Source organism: Hirundo rustica, chromosome Z (genome assembly GCF_015227805.2).
Source record: "Hirundo rustica isolate bHirRus1 chromosome Z, bHirRus1.pri.v3, whole genome shotgun sequence".
Classification (NCBI taxonomy): domain Eukaryota; kingdom Metazoa; phylum Chordata; class Aves; order Passeriformes; family Hirundinidae; genus Hirundo; species Hirundo rustica.
The window spans coordinates 21,151,771-21,167,140 of NC_053488.1; the positions used below are offsets into that span (position 1 = coordinate 21,151,771).

Genomic DNA, 15,370 nt, shown 5'->3' on the forward strand with positions numbered 1-15,370 from the left:
ACAATATGCAAAATTATCTAGAACAGAAATTAATAAAAATAATCTGATTTCATGCATAAATAAGTTCAAAATGTTGTTATATGGCAGGTATCTTCTCCCTCATCTGCTTCAGTTATTGGTCAGGAAGCAAACGCTGTAATGACTCATACACCAGCGGCTCACGGTGGTGTTTCAGAGACATTCTGTGCTCACAGGGGTCAGCACAGCCTGGCTCCAGATAGCACAGTCCAACTCTTCAAACAGGTCTGCAAAGAATACGTTCCAGTTCTGCCTGCTGAGAAAGGCAGCGGCACTTCAGGACTAAATATAAGTTCACCTCTACTGGCTGCACAACAGTGAAGTAACACAAAAGGCAACCATTTCAGCTTGGCCATGAGCCTGCCTCCCTCAGGGTCACACTGCAGGTAAATTAATCTTGCTCATTTGCTGTGGGTATCTAAGGAACAATCTCTGTACCTTGGCAAAAGCCAAGGCAAAAAGGCAGGAATGGTTTCAACGAGTAAAATAATAAATATTGTGTTTGATGAAGAGAGCCAGAATAAGTTGACATGATCGCAAAGGAAGGAATTATCTTCTCTCACCAGAGAGAATGCAGACTCCAGCACAGCTACAATGCTACCTGCACGCTAAGATCAGTGCTTAAACAAAGCACAGCACACATATTTACACGCCTAAAAATCTGGGGTTTTTCAGGAACTGACACTTCACAGCTTTTAGCTGGCAGAGAGGAAGTTTTGAAGATTCACTCCCAGTTACAGAGCTACTTCTATTTCAGAAAATGCTTCTGAGTTTCAGAAAGTAAAGGAAATATAAAAACTTCAACTTCAATACTTTGGACCCTGTACTTTGTTCAATCATATCTCAAGGCTACCAGGAACATTGCTTCTCAGAGTTTATAAACTGGAAATGTGAATTTCTGCCTTTTGTCTGACAAGTAGACAGCCCAACCATTCTCTGGACAGCAGCAATTTAGTTTCATCTAAGGAGTTTACCAATGTGCAAACCTGATGTGTGGACTTCTTTGTTTAAGGAAGTTTTGAGGCTAAAAATAATTGTGATGAAACAAATCAAAGGACAGTTCATATCAAGGGGATATTTTGTGACAGGTGAAGGTTATGGTTGCGATTAACATCACCTATGTCTGACAATGTGGCTATTGTACTGAAATACGAGGGTGAAGTAACGAAGCCAGTGGCTGCAAATGCACCTGAGCACTGCAGCACTGTTGTGAAGGCCAGCACAGCAGAACAGACTGCAGAAAAAACCCGAGCATCATTATCCTGATTACACAGCAGAAAAAGAGAGATTAAGAGTATCTGATGGTTTGCATGAGACTGCCCTGACTCAGAGGCACAGCAAAGAGAATGGGGCTTCTGAGACTGTCACTCTAGCACCCTGCTCACTGAGTTTATGCCTCTTGCTAACCTGATTTCTTAATCAGGCCCACAGCCCACACAGAGAAATTATGCCCAGCTGCCTCAAGTCTGATTAGTATGCAGCTAGCATGAGGCTTGAGACTGCAAGCACAACAGCATGGCAAGACAATTCAAAGTGCCAAACTAGAAACATAGCCCAGGAAAAATGTGTTTGTCAGGAGGGGCAAAATACTGCATTTAGACAACATGAAACAGTCATGTACAGGGTAGGAACAGCAGTGTGGTGGGACACAATGCTGAAAGGTGTCTGTAGACCAGCCACTGGCCCACTGGGAGCACCACCAGTCAGCAATATCTCTGAATAAAAGAAAAAAGAAAAGTTGCTGTCAATACAGCACATGAGAGCAGCAGCACTGCCTGCAAGGCATGCTAAACCATGGCAAGGTTTAGATGAAACATCAATATTTAAGGCCAAGTGTTATGTTCAGACACAAATTGTCTGGAAAGAGGTGAGTAAACCTCACTTAGAAGGAAAGCTAGGAACAAACAAGAACCAGCAGGAGGCCATAAAGAAGGATGAGCAAAGGATTTTACTCTCGTAAAGCAGGAACAATTAATTTTCTATGTCTAGCCTATAACAATCTCAAACTGAAGCAAGAAAAATTCGGAGGGGAGGAAAAGAAGAATGTATGTTAAACCCCCAAAACCCAGTGCAGGAGAAGTAGTGAAGCACAGGATAAGAGGAGTTGTGGAACAAACATCACTGAAAGTTTCACAAAACCCTTTAAAGCACTGCTAAGACCTAGGATACCTGCTATTGCATGAGCCAAGAGTAGGACTCTAGCTACAGCATTATCTCCAGGTTGCTCAGACAAACTTTTGATCTCATACATCTTCCCATAATCTTTCAGTCTATACACCTTCTCCAGATCTGAAATCTACTGTTCCTCTTTTTAAGTTAAAAACTGCAAACAATTGCTTAGTCCTCAAGAGCAGCAGCTTATCTGATGCTTTCAACTAAGCCATCCAGTCTTACTAAGAAAAACATTATCTTTACTTACAAATCCCGTTGTGTGTGCGTACATATGACATCCATGTACATAATACATGCATAAAGCATATCTGTAGGCACACATCTTCTATTCAAGAACTGCCCACACTGCAGGCACAGAGTAGCTTAAAGTCTGTCCACGCTATTGCTAAGCTATGGAAATGTTGGGAGATACTGTACAATAATGGACTGAGCTGGGTGAGGGGCAGTGGCACAGAAGACCACAGGCAACAAACATGCACATAAACATAGAAAATAGGGAGGTAAGAAATTATGTATCTTGAAGGCAGCCACAGGAGAACCAAATGGCCATCCTACCACCAAGATAACAAAAGGAGGCAGATAGCAGGGATTTACTACAGGAGACATAAACACTCACGCTGGATATTCAGGCACTTTTCCCTTGAAGGCAGGCAGATCACGAACATATTCATTGTACAGCCACTTCACTTTGAAGTGTAAATTCATATAGTCCGCACTTTTACATAGTCTGTGTTTCTCATGCTCTGTAAGGAAGGGGAGGAAAAAAGGAGTTAGGTCTGAATTCAGGACTATCACTACACCAGGCACAGGAAGGATTTATGAAGAATGCCTGCAGAATGCAAGGGTGTTGAGGATGAAGCATCTATAGAGCTGAAAAATCTATACAACACAGAGTTTTGGCAACAGGCAGGAGTTCTGAGAGGCTGGAGTCTGGAGTCTTTTCCTGTAGCTCTAATTAATACTTCTGTTTGTTGAATTTTTTTTTGTTGTCAAAGCAATAAAAACAGAGCAATCTCTCATGGCCTTTTCATTTAACATATCACAGTTGAGAATCCATCTTTGCAGGGGAAAAATCACAGAGAGCAAATCTGTTCATTCTTGGATATAAACAAAGGCAATACCAATATGTTACATTACATCCCCTATGAGACAAGAGTAGAAAACACCAAGAGTTTGACAGTGCGATTCAAGAAAGATCAAACAAGCTACACAGGAACTGGAGCCTTCTCCATCTGGAAAACTTGATATTTCTTTTCCATAAAGCAGGGTCTGCTGCTGAGCCTCTTCCTCCTGCCAGGTTTCCTTCAGGTTTTGTACCTAGGCAATGCTGGGAAAATGCAGTTTCTCCCTGTATAATTCCCATGCCTCCACAAAACAACCATTCCTACACACCTACACCACTAAAGCACAGGACATAATCAGACCTACGTTTCTGCAGAGATCACCTCTGCAAACCACTGCTCCCCCTCCTTTGCAGGAGAAATGTACGGTCCATGCCTTCACTCTCAAGGCCCTTCACAGCCTACATCCACACTACCATCTTGCAGCAATTGACTCCCACCCCTGATCAGCCCACAATTATGTATTTAAAATACTTGCAAAATTCTCCCAAAAGCAGCTCAACACTTTCTCCCAAGCCACCCCTCATGTGCTTACACAGCCAGATCCTTCTACTGCCACTGCTTTTCTTCAAAATTTTCCTTGAAGAGATTAAAATTAATTCCTTTTTCGTGATATGAGGACTCAGGAGCTGGCTTTTGCCTGCACTGTGACCGTGCATCATCAGGTGATCAATTCTGCACTGCTGCTCCCCAGTGCCTCCTGTCTGTATCCATCTCTTTCTTCTGGCAAGCTTCACAGCAGGAATACAGTTTCTGCCAAGCTTCTTTGTTCACTCTAGCACCACAGCAAGGTGCTACTCGAAGACTACAATGTGAGATATTATACTAAAACATACATGATTTTGGCTTAGACTCAGGTTTTTATCCCAGTATTTGACTTTAGACTCTTCTTTCTACCTTTAATGTGGAAACCTTATAATGGATGTGACTTTCCAAGGGCATCACTGCTGATGTGCAGACAGGTTTCAGTTATATTAAAAAGAGGGAGTATTTTTCTCAACTTTGAATGGCTTATTAAGTGACAGGCATGCTTATTTTAAAGCATTATCTATTTTCATGTAAATGTGAATTCTTGCAACCAATTCAAAACACTGAGAAACTTTCACATCTCTCCTGAACCTTCATCAACACACACAAGAATAAAGTACAAATCAAGTGCGAATTATCCAACTGAAAACAAATTCCAGAGTAATGTTCGTGCAATTTTTTTCCATAAAGCTTGTCAACTGTCAAGCAGTTGAATGTTCCAGCGGTTTGTTTGCAAGCTTTTGTAAGGAGTGTAATACACATTTCCTTCTAGTTCACACGTCGAAGACCCGCGCATCTACAAAAAAAAAAAAAAAAAAAAACCCCACACCCAATTTTTTTTTAGAAGAAATTAAAATGCCCACTATCAGAGAGACATAATCTTCAGGGGTGATGGTTCAATGGACAAATTACATGTACTACGGTCCATTTCACTCCACAGGGAACTGTCCATTCCTGTTTTACATTAATAACTTCGTATCTTTCTTGAGCACTAAGAAAGCAGGAGTATACTCAGTGTCTGAACTGCTGACCCTCTGCTATCCCTCAAGCAACAGTAGAAGAAAATGAGAACTGCCTCTGCAGATCTAAAACTGGAAACAAACAGAGCAATAACCGTGCCTGCTCTGCTCCCTGTGAGTGAAGAAACTGATGGACGATTATAACTTCATTAACTCGGATGTGTGCTGCCGCCAGCTGCTGCTCCCGCACATGGAAAGCGCTGTTCCTGCTGAGGAAAGGTCTGACTTGGATGTAAAAAGAACTTAAATCAGATTTAGCTCCTCAAAATTAAAGAATGCACAAAAAGCAAGCAATTCAAGCCTCTTCCTGTTTTCTAGGACATCTAAAATGCTCTACGTTGCAGAAGAAGATGCAAAGCAGTCACAGAAGTATAAACCCAAATACAGCTACTAGGACTACCTGGCCATCTAGGCACTAAAGGAGACACTTGACATTAAGGGATAAATCACAGAAAACTAAATAAGAGGTCTTACCGCCATAAAAGAGAACTTTACGTATTCGAAAGAAAGGAGGGGCTTGTGACAGAGAAAGACAAGAATGAACAGCTCAAACATTCTGGAGAACAAAGAAAACCAACAGAGACCAAACCACCCCCCGCCCCCCCCGCCAGCTTGCATCATCTGCCCGTCCCCCCTTCAGTGGACCTCACACAGTTTTGATCAGTTGCTTCCTTTGTAAGTGGAAATGTTTAAGACCACCTGAAGGTGACATGGAAACACGTTAGTCAGAGGCATACATTGAAAACCCATTTTAGAAAAAGTAAAATGAAGATCCTGACAGCCATCAGTCTTAGAATTTTTTGTTCTGCTTTATAACCTGCAGGTCTTTAAAAAGCTTAGCAGCAGCAGCAGAACAGCACACAGATACTGTGCAGCAACTGCTGTGTTTTATCCTGAAAAGACCACAGAGTTCTCTAAGTCTCCCACATCTCCTTAGCAGATTTCAGCTGCAAACAGCCCCCTATTGAGAAAAGCTTTTGGACTCACCAAGGCATTAATAAAGAACTGCTGCCTAGCAGCACACTTCTGAGTATTATGTCCAGTTCTTCTTTTTAGGCACAGAACAGGACCACACTCTTCAATCACAGATTTTTTTTTTTCTTGACTGTTAGCCTATTTTTCATGGGTTAATTTCCAGCAAATAATGCCAAATTTCTGTGAAGAATCTTCAATAGGTACCAGGGCTGTTGTAGTGTCAACACTAGATAGCTGGCATCTGTGTGTGCCTCTGATCCCCTACTCCTTATTAGAAGTGAGAAAGTGACAGAATGATTTATTTCCATCCTGCCTGCCAAATCTACTCAGTCTCTTTTCCTATCAGAGATGTTTCCAAATTGCAGCTCTCCTAATACTGATGTGTCCAAACTAAGATGAAATGTTGCTGTCAAAGATGACGTTGATTTTCTATTACTGTCTTTTAAGGTGCTCCAAAGCAAGAAGGAAAGAGCAGGAGGAAGAGCAGAAGCCTCTTTACTCAGGGTGTTTGTGCTTTCTGGGCAACAAAAAGTTTCAAGGAAGACAGTGAGAAAACTAACTACAGCTAGTGTGCTAACAGAGAGGCTATCCAGCCACTTGAGCACCAGGCAGTGCCCCAGGATGGAGCCAGCTGTATGGCTTGGAAAATCATCCTCTACCCTACAGTGACTCCAGGGTAACATGAGCCTGCCAGCCAACCCGGGACATGTATATCTGACCTGTTTTACTCTTGGGCTGATGGGAACAAGGGACATTTCTCAAAGACCCAGCAAACATGGAATTGCTGGGTCTGCTGTGCTTTGATGATGCCTTGAGTAGTCACTGCTTTGGGGGAGAGAGGAGACAAGTAGATCCTGAAGTTTCTGCTGTGTCTCAGACAGTCTCCTTTGGACAGCCAAAGGCGCAAGATCCAGCAAACACAATGCTGGCGTGACTACTGCTACCAGCTGCTGATTTGTAAAGAGTAGGTACTTCATTTTTATGATTCAACATTTTACACAACAGTAATCCTGCCCTTCAGAAGGTGCCCAAAGGACACATTGTTGCAGCATTCACAGGCTGGCACAAATTCTGGATCCAAAGCCCTTAACACTCTAGGTATAATTTAGGATTTATGCATTGTCCTGCACAGGCTGAATGGTGCCTATGGGGGTAAGCTCCAGCTAGGAGAGGCACAGTGGGGAAAAAGGAAAACAGCTCCGGCAGGCAGGCACTGCTTTCCAGCTCTGAGAAGCCATCTCCCACTTGAGCCTCCCAAGTTTCAATGTGGGAGAGCAGTGTGGAAGCATCAGGCTGGCAGGAGGGAGGGGGCAGTTTCATGCAGCTGGGTCTGAACTCTTTCTACTCCCAAGTCTCCTTACAGCACATGCCCTCCATTTCTACAGCAGCAGTATGGTCTTTCAAGTCTTCTTTGCAGGACTGTTTACTGCTGGCAGAAAATCTACAGAACACTAAAGCTAGTGTTACACACTACATCCAAAGTGCTAAAACTACGGGTAACAGATGAAAGTCTTTGTCTACTCACAGCTATGAGCTCCATCAAGGAGCATGAACTTACCACTTGGTGAGGTGAATGAACTCATGTTATCCAGAACTTAGGAACAGAACATAAGGGAAAACACCAGGAAAAAAATTAGGGGTAAGTATTATACTCTGTGCTAAGGTGCACATATCTCCAAAAAATACATTAGCTTTTGCTGCAGAGAGCTCCTGATCTCAGAGCAGACAAGAAATGTACCCAGGGATTATGCCACAAACTGGGAAAAGGTGCAGGTTAATTGGTAGAAAATCCAGGAACTGAACCTGAGAAATGACAAAGCCAAGAGCTGAGGCTGGCAAATCTAATTATCGTCCTACACATCATTTAATCAGTTTCCTTTAATCCCTTTTTCCCTAGTTAAAAAAAAAATGCAGTGACCTAATGCAATCATCTGTATTTAAAATATATGTAGCAAGGTCTGTAATAGAATTACTGTAGAGCTTGTTCTAAAGGTTATCTTCAGAAGTTTCTGGAGAGCAAACCACTGTGAGGAATCACACTTGCCTCAAATAGAATTCTGCACCCTAAGCATTTCTTGAATATGTATTTGGAAGAGACACATCCTAACACAGACTTTATCACTGTTCAACCCTCCTGTAGAGCTTGAGCAGTTAGATTACAAATAAATTAAAATGCCGTTTTAAATTTTTTTGTTCAAAATGCAAAATCCCTGTCCACCAGCTGCATTTGTATCAACTTTCGTCACCAATAAATATTTGGGGAGGGGAGGAAAAAAAAATCATGCTCCTAGTGACAGTCATGCAATCTGTAACCTTTTTACAGGTGCATTTTGGATGCAACAGGGAAAGGGTGTCTTAGGAAGGTGAGCAACTAGATCTGGAGACATCCAATTCTCACTGCTGCAGATAAAGGAGGAAGGTAGGGTGCTTTTAACATGCCGGAGAGCAAATTGCATTATAAATTCCTGAAGGAGAGTATGCAGGAGTAGAACGGACCATCAAGTGCCTTGGGTTGGAAGGGACTGTAAAGATCGTCTCATTTCAATCCCCTTGCCATGGTCAAAGACACCTTCCACTAGACCAGGTTGCTCCAAGCCTCGTGTAACCTGGCCTTGAACACTGCCAGGGATGGGGAAAAAACAGCTTCTCTGGGCAACCTGTGCCAGTGCCTCACCACCCTCACAGGGAAGAATTTTTTTCCTAATACCTAATTTCAATCCATTCTCTTCCAGTTTGAAGTTATTCCCCTTTGTCCTGTCACTCTACACTCTTGTAAAAAGCCCCTCTCCCTTGTTCCTGTAGGCTCTCTTCAGGTACCACCCCAGTCAGGTCACTTTGAAGGCTGAACAAACAGAATTCTCTCAGCTTTTCTTCATAGGAGGGGTTCCATCCCTCCTACATAAATAAGGACAAAATTGAAAGGGGAGCTAAAATGGTTTGCAGGAGCAAACCATCTCTACAGAAACAGTACATGAAATTATCACCATTGCCTTATCTCTAACACATGAGCAAGCAGTGACAGTCAATAAGAGACTCTTCAACACAGTTAGCAGGTCAAAGTCCTTCCTCCCAGTGTCTGTTCTTACATGAGTCTGACCTCACAAGACAAAGGCACTGTGGGGTACAAGCATATATATATAAAGTTCTTAACACAGAATTGACAATATTTCATCCAGCCCTGCAGCCTACCAGATTCAAGCATACACCTGGTAAAGAGTGTCCCCCCACAGCACAGTCTCTACATCTGTTGCACTGACAGAGATTAATAAAATAAATGGAGTCAATCTTTTTCACCTACAGAGCAACCCCACAGACTATTTCCAAAGAACAAAATGCAGGCAGCTCCCTTACTGGCAGCATTTTTTTTCCTAGCTATCTGAAAAGTCTAATTGGCTGTCACTGCTGTAAGAGAGTCCAGATCAAAGCGGAGACAAGTGGATTGAGCAAAGTTGTGTGAGTGGCCAAAAGCAGTAGGTTGACTTGGGTTTGGAATATAAATACAGCTAGCATGCCACAGACAGCACTGGCACTTCTATTTTACCACAGTCTCACCTTATGAATTATCATAAAGCCCAACCCTGCAGAGATAGTGGGAGTTAGATGCTCTCTGAAACTTGTGAAAATCAATGTATAGAACTAAAATCAAGTTCAGAAACCAACCATCAGAAAAGTACTGCAAGCAGAAGAATTTCTTTCTGGACGTTTGCTGGGTTTTGCATGCCTAACTCATTTTCAGAAACAGTAAAATTTCTTCCTTACTAGGAGGTGGAATTATGCAAAGACTAATTTGAAATTAAGACATCTGCAGCAGGAATTATTCTACCAGCATCTTTCTGCAAATGGCTTAAACACCCTGCGCTGTATTATCCAGGCAACTAGAGCCACGGCACAACCCAGAGTACACCAACATTTCCAACCCTTTCTACCACAGTACAATGGAAGACAAAGCTGCTGCTGGCTGCTGACCCAAGCCATTGTAACTTCTAGGCCAAAGGGAACTTCTGATTTCAGAAAGCTTGGATGTCAATAAACAGCTTGCAACACAGCCTGACATGGGGGTCTACAGCTCATGCAAGTCTTACCCTCAGTTCTGACCCATAAACCAGCACAAACAAACAAACCACTAGAAATCCCTGCTCCGATCAGCTACCCATGAGCTTAAGCCTCATTTTCACTAAATGGATAGAGAACAAGAAACCAGCACCAAGTCAGCTAACAGCAGTAAGACACTCTTACCTTCCATAGCATATTTCATATCCTGGGCAAAAAGACTCCACATCACCTCTGCGCTGATCTTCCCAACCGCAAGCTCCTGAGGAAACCTGAGGGGACATTTGGAAAAGGCTTTGGCATGTGTCAAAGCAAATGGCTCTTCTTTATTTAGCTCTGAGCTATGCTACAAGCTGAAAAACTCAGTATTACAGATGCTTCCTTCACCCTAGATAAAGGATTAGGTGAATATTAGAGATCATGGACTGGACTCTGAGGCACAGATTAAGTAAACCATAAGATTTGTTTTAACTCAAAGAGACAGGTTCTGCATGTCTATCCTAGAAGAGGTGCACGCAGTCATTCTGACAATGTGATCTCAATGCCGTTGCACCTTTTTCTCCTTCCTTGTCCATTTTTTTCTTCCTTGTTTTTGAGGGTTACTAGGCTGACAGGTGATTGCTAATCATGTTAGACCAATGATCTAATACCTCGTAGGATCTCTGTCTCTCTCTGCCCCGTGGGACAGCAGGAGGGGTATCCACCAGTTAAAAAGACCCGTTTCAGGGTCCTTTCCAATGCTATGCGAACTCCACCCAATGCAATCTCCCAGTGCTGCACGGAACACTGTGTTCCTATACCACAGTGTAAGGCACCACAGTACTACTGTGTGCATTAATGTGCACCCCTGAACTGCTCAACATCAGAAAAAACCAAAAGAACTCTCACCCCAGTTTCAGGTGCCTCCCTGAGTTCAGGATTGTAATAATCAGGGTGTTTTGTGCTCGAACGCCATCGTAACTGAACCTTTTGAAACTCTTCCATCCCAATCAAAAAGTTATTTATATAGACAGAGACAGATAAGACAGAAAGACAGACAGACAAGATAAGTACTTCTATAAATGCACAAGTGACAGAAGAGATAGAAAGCAGTTTAACAAATAAAGCAGAGCACACACAGACTAGCAACAGCCATACATGGCAAAGAGGATTCTTACTGGTTCAGGACTGGGGTATAAGAATTCTTGTCCTCTTCTATGATGGAAACTATCAAAGTGATGAGCTTGGGCCAGAAATCAAGGTTTCTGATGCTGGGGCCTTGCTCCTCAGCAGGAAGGTCCTGAGTTTTGTTCTGAGAAGGAAGCCATTGAAAACCAGCATAAAATAAAAGAGCAAAGAAAAAGCTGGCAAACGCAGATCACCATGCAAACTCCATGCACAGCTGCAGACTCTTTCTTCTAAAGAGCTTAAAATTTTTAATGACTGGTGGCAACTTCTCTGATCTAATGTAAAACACAGCAACAAGCCAAACCATGTTGTTAACAGGTGGCCTCAAACCCAATCCCCTGTCATGTCACCTACCGTGGCAGGAGCAGGCCAGGCTCCAGGAGGTCTGCTGAAACATCGTTTGCCCTAAGCCAATTCCAAATACTTGCTCTTTTAGGCACCTGGTTGGTGACTATATACCTGCTGACATGTTGTGCATGCATTACTACAGAGAGGCCATTGGAGCTCTCATGCATTTGAGAAGAGTTTATGTCTAGAAGCACAAACCTCCTAAACCCAGTGCAGGATACTGGGTGCCTCAAAACAAGAAAAAAATCTCACTGCTTGAGGTTTACATATGCTAATGACAGTTTCCTTCATCAGCCTACATTTGCTGTAACTGGCTTTTGCTCACTCAAAGCTACATCAAACCTTCCCTTCACAAGTAACTGCTGAGGCTGGCAAAACACATGGTAATTACTTAGTGTAAAACAATTATCATCCTCCCCCTACTAATTAGTGCTCATTAATTGATTACAAATTTTGTGCATTCAGAAAGTAACAAGTCACTCAACTTTGTCTGTGCTGGCTTTTTGTATCAATTAGTATTCTTGTTATTATCTTAAGAAAATCAGAAAACTTGGATTTCTGCCTGCTTATCAGCTACTCACAGGGTCCGTCTGGTACTCCCGACTGTACAGCTCATGACAGTTGTTGAAAATGTACTCGTAGGTGGAGTTGAGGCAAGCTTTTACACAGTCCTTTACCACCTGGCTGGCTCGGGGTGGACTCTGTAGCTCTTGGACCTGGCAGGGAGACAACAAAGAGAGTCAAACAAAGCACGATTCATAAATCAAACAGGGAAAGGACACATCACCGTTTTGGAAACCACTCAGGGCTTGGTGGACCTGTTTTCAGCAACTTGTGACCTGAAACCACAAATGGGTCAGTCTCCTCAGGCATTAAAAAGCAGTGACAACACATACCTCCCCACAGGACCATTTGAAGCAAAAAAGATTTTGATGTGCCAAGGAAGATTCTGCAGAACAGACAGATCACGTGCCTTGATATGTGTATAATCTGAGCCAAACACACAATTTCTTCTAATGCTGAATTTATAGGACTTTGCTACAAAGCCTGCAGGCAATCTTCCCCAGCATTGGAAGAAGGTGCAACAGACCAGCAGAGCAGCTTAAATCTGATCTGAAAACTCTTGCCAAAGACCACTCCTCTGCCTTTAAGAAGTATAATAGGTACACCTCTCATCCCAAGCTTTACTGAATTTTAAAGCAACCAGAACCCTTAGAGACATGCCAACTGATAGGTCTTCTACTCCTGCAACAGCAGCTGTTTTCATTATTACATTGTTACATTGTTTCAGAAAAACGCTGCAGGGTACTTTAAACAGACAGGCAATTGTCACCCTGGAAATAAAACTATAACCTGACAAATCTGATATTTTCACTACTCCTAAACTTTTTGGAGTATTTCTAAAAATCAAGCTTCTAACACAGACAGACTGTCTGAATGAATGCACTTAAATAAATCATCCTTTACACTAGGGTTTAAAAGTAAAATTTTAAGCACTTCCTGAAGTAGCTCAAATTAAACTTGTTCTTGATAAGATAAAAAATTTTATGTGATATGCCCTAACCAACAACTGTAATCTTTTAAAAAAGTTTAGATGCCTAAAATCAGGAATATAAAATAATCTCATTACACATTGCTAGGACAATAAACTTAACTACAAAACCAGCACATTAGCATTCATAACAACTCTCCTGTTTCTCTACTGAGAGATATTATCCCATTTTAGTATCTCATCCTCCACAAGAAAAACTCTAACATATTTACTATATAGTGAAAAACCTTCCTAATGTTATTAAAAAAGCAAATTATCTTGTTAAAACTAGACAATTTCCTTTATTCTGCCTTTTTTTTTTTTTTTTTTTGCAAGGGAGGGTGCTAGAGGGTTGTGCCATCTTTATGACTGAAGAATAATAGGGGAAATCAATTTATATCTTCATAATGCAATATACAGGGAAGTGAAGACAAAATGTGGATGTTTATACATGGTCAGTAGATGATTTCCATTTTTGTTAAGGTCTAAAGCATAACAACATTAAACAATGGTTTGAAAATGGGAAATCAACTTCTGGGGGAAAAAAACTGCTGAGATGCCATTTCCATCCCTGCCCATATCCCTACCTTCATCCTGAAAAAAGTGATGCTGGTCAGCAAATCCACTGTAGACTTCAGGTCCTGCAGCCGTTCACGGCTGCTGGCTGGGAAGTTATTCTGTTGACAGAAAAGAGAAATCCTGTTGGAAAGCACAGTCAGATCCATGCAAGGCTTCAAGCATGTGCTAAATAAGGAAACTGTCTTGGAAACATTTCCTGCTCAAGAAGCTTCTACCAGTCAAAACAATGCTCAATAAATAAGGCCATTTTGCTGCAGAAGCTTATCTGTTTGCTTAATTAAATAACTTCCCATGTGAATGTGAAGTCTGTGGATGCCAGGAGACTTGACAGCCCTTGGTGGCAGGAATGGTCTCCTTTGCCGGGAACAGCCTCACCACTGGCGGCCCTGGCCTTTTGCCTGAGGTTATGTGAGCCCCGCCCTTTCTGCACCAATGCTTGTTTTTTTGGCTTCTCTTCTGAGATGCCAAGAGGTGTGGTGTATTCAACACCACTCCAGAGAAATAAACAAGATCAAGAAGTGAAAATTAGCACTGTTCCCGTAAGACAGTACTGGAATTAGCCAGAAGCCTGTGAGATGCCATATGTAATTACATATGCTGAACGCAGCAAGCTTTGCTTTTTGCACAAAACTCTTCCCTTTCTGAACTCAGGCACTGTGCCCTTTCCTACATTCCCACTGTCTCCTGTGGAGACAGTGTCCTTTAACAGCATTCATGTCCCTCAGCATGTTCTTACATTCAAGCTGATGTGATTGGTTTTGCTGCAAGTAAAACAGCAGGGGTAACCCTCTCTTCACATAGTCTCTTCACATCTGCACGTTCAAAAATTATTAGATATGAAGGTGAAAAGGGCAGAGGGGAACAGTTTTCACTTTTTACTAAGGACTTGCAGAAAAATATGCTGTCTCTTGACAGTAGCAATTGAGTATTAGTATAGTTCAGCTAACCACTGCAGGCAATTTGATGCTCTTTGCACTCATTTGTACATGGTCCTTCTGAGGTTACTCTCCTTTTAGGGCTAAGCTGTTCACACGTGGGTCTCTCTGGAACTCAGGGTATTTATCAAAATCAAAGACTTCTGTGGGTCAAGATCTAAATACAAACCATTTGATGAATACAAACTGCCATCTCCTGTCTGGATAACTGCAAACTAACACGTTTTCTTTCAGACCTTACCCTACTCTTTAGGGGTCTTAATTACTAAATGTTCCACAATGCTTCAGCCATTTCCCTAATATAATGGCAATTAGATTACACCTAAATTATTTAAACGACACAAATCTTTCCTGGTCCTTTGTGAAAGATCTTACTTGTTTGTGCACATTTCAGTTGCACTAGCCACCAAAAAGCAGGTTTTACTGAACACCAAGCAAACAAAAAGGCAGCACTGCTACAGATTCCTGTTGTCATGGGTTGATAATTTTTCCTTTGCTCCTCTGTGGAACAGTTCTATTTAGACCTTCTCTTTCTAGTAATGTAGCCTTAGAACAGCTCTTCAAACAATATTCCTTTTATCTTCTTTTGCACCTTGCCCCTTTTCCTTTTTCTTTTGCCTTCCTAATGCACTTCTCTTAAATCTCCTCATGTTTTTCTCTTCTATAGGTTTTTCTGTGTTCCAAGTAAATGCTAAAATCAGAAGTGGATAACTAAAAAAAAATTGAAGCTTACATTTTGTCACTATTTTCAAAATTTCAGTTAATTAGTCACTGATTGAAATAATATAGCAAGGAATTTAAAGGGAAGGAAACCAGCCAAGTCACATGGTAAGACAATATTGGAGGAGTAGCAAAGAAAGAAAGTAAGCAGAAGGTTTATGAAGCCTCTTGGACTAATGCCAACATCTGAAACTCATCACTTCACAA

General features: G+C 41.9%; 1 protein-coding gene across 3 annotated transcripts in view; it reads right to left on the reverse strand.

Annotated features, from left to right (window-relative positions):
- UNC13B (unc-13 homolog B) overlaps positions 1 to 15,370 on the reverse strand; it is a 209,416-nt gene that overhangs the window by 37,885 nt on the left and 156,161 nt on the right. For all 3 annotated transcript variants that reach the window (XM_040089892.2, XM_040089891.2, XM_040089890.2), the window contains exons 22-26: positions 13,517 to 13,606; positions 11,980 to 12,114; positions 11,041 to 11,174; positions 10,070 to 10,155; positions 2,807 to 2,933 (exon numbers count right to left, since the gene is read on the reverse strand). In XM_040089892.2, coding sequence (XP_039945826.1) covers positions 2,807 to 2,933; positions 10,070 to 10,155; positions 11,041 to 11,174; positions 11,980 to 12,114; positions 13,517 to 13,606 — 572 coding nt within the window. The remainder of the gene's footprint in view (positions 1 to 2,806; positions 2,934 to 10,069; positions 10,156 to 11,040; positions 11,175 to 11,979; positions 12,115 to 13,516; positions 13,607 to 15,370) is intronic.